The 3,707-nt window shown below is 38.0% G+C and overlaps 1 protein-coding gene across 1 annotated transcript; it reads right to left on the reverse strand.

Annotated features, from left to right (window-relative positions):
- Window positions 1-332: 332 nt before the first annotated feature.
- Window positions 333-2,180, reverse strand: LOC129738090 (uncharacterized). The gene is made up of 5 exons (XM_055729277.1): window positions 1,838-2,180; window positions 1,634-1,777; window positions 1,343-1,572; window positions 884-1,279; window positions 333-826 (listed from the first exon to the last, which is right to left on the reverse strand). The coding sequence occupies exons 1-5, from the start codon at window positions 2,178-2,180 to the stop codon at window positions 629-631; spliced, it is 1,311 nt and encodes a 436-aa protein (XP_055585252.1). The 3' UTR covers window positions 333-628.
- Between the last annotated feature and the right edge of the window lie 1,527 nt (window positions 2,181-3,707).

Here is a 3,707-nt window from a genome sequence, read left to right on the forward strand (position 1 = left end):
TGAATGTATGCAGCACCCTTATATTTTTTCTTTGAAAACAGTTTTGACAAAAAAAATGTAAAATTTAAAATGTAAATTTAATTTTCACACGTTTCCATTTGATTTTCCCTTAAAAACAAAGTGTGTTGCAACTAACTTCTTTTCTTATTGGGGTGTAAATCGCATGTTTTTGTAAATTTAAAAATAACTGGAGAAACCAAAACCTTTTATGACTTCGTCAATTTGATATCCCATCAACTTTAACACTTTTGATGTACAAGCGATATGGTTAGCTGTGAACATTAGAAGCCATTGAAGATGAAAAGTGTTGCAAGACGCCACAGTTTCAATGTACTTTAGTAGAGGTCATGTAAATTACAGTGTTTTGCAGTGTATATTATCTTATTTTTGCTTCTATTTAAGTAACAATTTCTGAAATAAAAATCGAACTTTTTTCAATCGAATCATCGAGCTCTCATCGATCGCCTTTTTTTTACACGAAGAAAAGTTTGAAATGTATTGGAGACAAAATTTTTAGTGTAATTTCTTTGGAATTACGATTTCTCACAGGTTGGAAAGAAAGCACAAAATAAGAAAACCACTTGGGCAAAGTTACATTGTTCATTTTTGCTTAGAACAGCTCCATGAACTAATTCTGATTGGTTTGGAAACACAATGATTTTGAGTTGTACAGTTTCGAAACCTCCCGGTACAGCTTGGATGTGGCATCTTCGATACAGTGCGTCTCGGAGTTTGCACTATCTCCTGCACACTCATTGAATCCCTTGTCTATCTCATCAGCTAACTTGGCGATCTGATCTTGTAGGTCAGCTAAACACGGTTCGATCTTTAAAAAAAATTAATAAAGGGATTAGTTAGAAATTAAAAATATTATGGATTTCACCTTCGAGAACACCGGAATGTAGTTGGCTTGATCGATGAGAGGATTTTTCAAGTACGAATCCAGATGGTTTTTCACGGTGGATCGAAGGTTTCTATTTTTGATGGCCTTCAGCTTCCGGAAGGCCTTGTCAACCGAGGAAGTAACCTTCCGGTGGGTATTTTGTGGATTGGGTCTTTCGGTACTATTGCCACCCTGCTGGGCGTCTTCCTCCGTTTGAACACAATCTGCTGCGGAACTGTAAACATCGACCACTTCACCGTAGGCATCGGTTTTACTCTCGTCGATGCAAGCCGTGTGGGAGCTCGAGTTGTCGGCCATACATTCGTTGAATGCTTTATCGGCTTCCGTTACGATTTTACCGACATCGTTTTCGAGATCAGCTAAACAAGGTTCAACCTTGGAGATGAGTAAGGAAATAGTTAGAAAAGATCAACAAGACTGTTGTTCGGTAGCACATACCTTGGCAAAAGATCCGATACTGCTGACCACGGATATAAGTGGATTTTTCAAATAAGCCTGCAACAGATTCTTAACCTCTGATTTGAGATACCTATCTTTGATGGCATCTGTTTTCTCGATCGCATCGTCTACAGCTTCGGTAGTCTTCAGATACGTTGTCATTGGATCAGGTTTCTCGGTTGGTCCTTCTTTTCCAGCCGGCGGCCCTTTAGGTGCATTGGTTCTGGATCCTGACAACAACGAAAAAAGTGGAACAGGAATATTTCGATGACACGTCTCTTTGTCCGTTACCTTTTGGAGTTAGTGATCCATTTGTTTTGCCACCTGTTGTCGATGTTTGCTTGTCCTTCGACGATCTCGATACCGTAGTTGGTTTTGGTTTGCTAGTTGTGGTAGGTATTCCATTCTTTTCCTGCTGTAATTCCTGTGCTAAAGCTGGTGGTGAAAAAAATTTCATATTAACAGAAGCTGCACTACATTCGACAGAAAATTTACCATCAGCTGGTTTATCGGAATCGGTTTCTTCAGGTTTTCCAGCTTCATGCTCCTCTGGTGCGTCTTCCTTTGTTTCATCCGCCTCGTCTGCTCCATTTTCGACATCTACTGGTATTTCGTGCTCCTCTTCTCCATCGGCTTCTGTTCCATGGTCCTCTTCTAGGGATTCCTCTACCAGTGTTGTTGCTTCAGCTCCTTCTGTTGTGGGGCTGTCCTTCTCGTTCTCTTCCTCAATCAGATTGCACTCTATGTCTTCATACTGTTCTGCTGAGCTGTTGTTACTCAAAGAGATGATTATACCGAATATGGTAAAAATTACTACCATACCCTGTATCGACTTCATGTTGCTGGATGTGTACTAGCAGTAACGAGCAGGTTTGACTTCTTTATAAACAGTAATGCCATGCGGGTTTATTTTCTCGGTGACGAGATCAGATGTTTAAGTATATAAAAAGGGGTTAAAGAATATTACAAAATAAGATTTCATTTCTACTTCATGCTACTGAAAGTAAAATACCGAAAGATTATGATTCCCAAATCGGTCTTATAGCCAGCCAAGAGTCATAATATTTCAGATTATCTCTAATATAATTTATAGTAGAAAATAAATAAAATAAATAAATCTAATATAGTTTTAATAATCTGCTTCAAATTTTGTATACATATATGATTATCTGTTGTCTGTGACTTCGGTAAATAACTGACTTTTGACGTCCGGAACGGGTATTGTCAATATGCACAATCGTTACAACTGTATTTATTTTCTATGGACTCCAAAAATAAATAACGACACTAAACCGTTACTTTGTTTCATTAAGATAGGAAAAATAATAAGACACCTGTTGCAAATACTTAGACTCTGCAGCTGTTTTTCTGCCATCCTCCACAAAAAGATACATCATTCCTTTTACAAAGTGTTACTTTCTATTCTCACCATTTTCGCAATATTCTCGTTATTCTGCATTGGATTAAGGATTAAGGATATATTTTAAATGTTAATCGACTTTGTGACGATACTGTCATAATGATTATGAATTGGATTGAGATGAAATTTTGCACATGGAAGTCTGTCTTGAGGATGGTTGTTTGATTTTCGCTATCAAATCACGGATCAGCAACTGCAGAAGGGGTCCATCCCAAGCAATTGAAAATTGCATACTAACTTAAATGCGGGATTCCGAAGTTTACATTTGGCTGCAAATAAATTTAACGGGATTTTCAGGTACCCATGTTATGTAAAAGTTCCTCAGAAACTTCCATCGCCTTCTGAAGGGCCAAAGAATTTAAAAAAGAACTTCAATGCTCCTTCTATGCGACATCTTCTTAAAGGCGATATGTCAAATATTTCTGATATTTGTGTCAATTTTTAAGGGATTATTTACATCGGCAAAACATTCAATTCAAACCGATTATTAGGAGTTTTAGCTTGCCATGGCAGATAAGCACCATGGTTAAGGTTAAGGTTAGATTAATGGAAGTACAAAAGTAAAAATATTCACAAGAAAGCTATTTTTCCGCCTGCTAAGGTCGTCGCTTAAATCGGAAAAGGAAGTCAAGCCCATTGCTGCTGCTGGTTGTCGCCAGGACGTCGATTTTTCAGAGTTTTTGGATGCTCTCGAAATTAGCTTTCTTGTGAGTGTTTTTCACTTTGTTGTGGTATGAGCCTACTTGGTTGAATGATTCAACTGAATCAAAGCAATCGAAAGATTCCTTTTAATTCAACCACGGTAAATGATAAGTTCATATACCAGTATTTCGATAGCAACCAACCCCCTGGCAACTTGACAGTTCTGGCGAGTTTCGTGTGCCTGATTAAAATTCGCAGATGTCGCATGTGTACCGTTTGTTTACATACTTTTCGAACCATGCG

This window comes from Uranotaenia lowii, chromosome 1, assembly GCF_029784155.1.
Source record: "Uranotaenia lowii strain MFRU-FL chromosome 1, ASM2978415v1, whole genome shotgun sequence".
Classification (NCBI taxonomy): Eukaryota; Metazoa; Arthropoda; class Insecta; order Diptera; family Culicidae; genus Uranotaenia; species Uranotaenia lowii.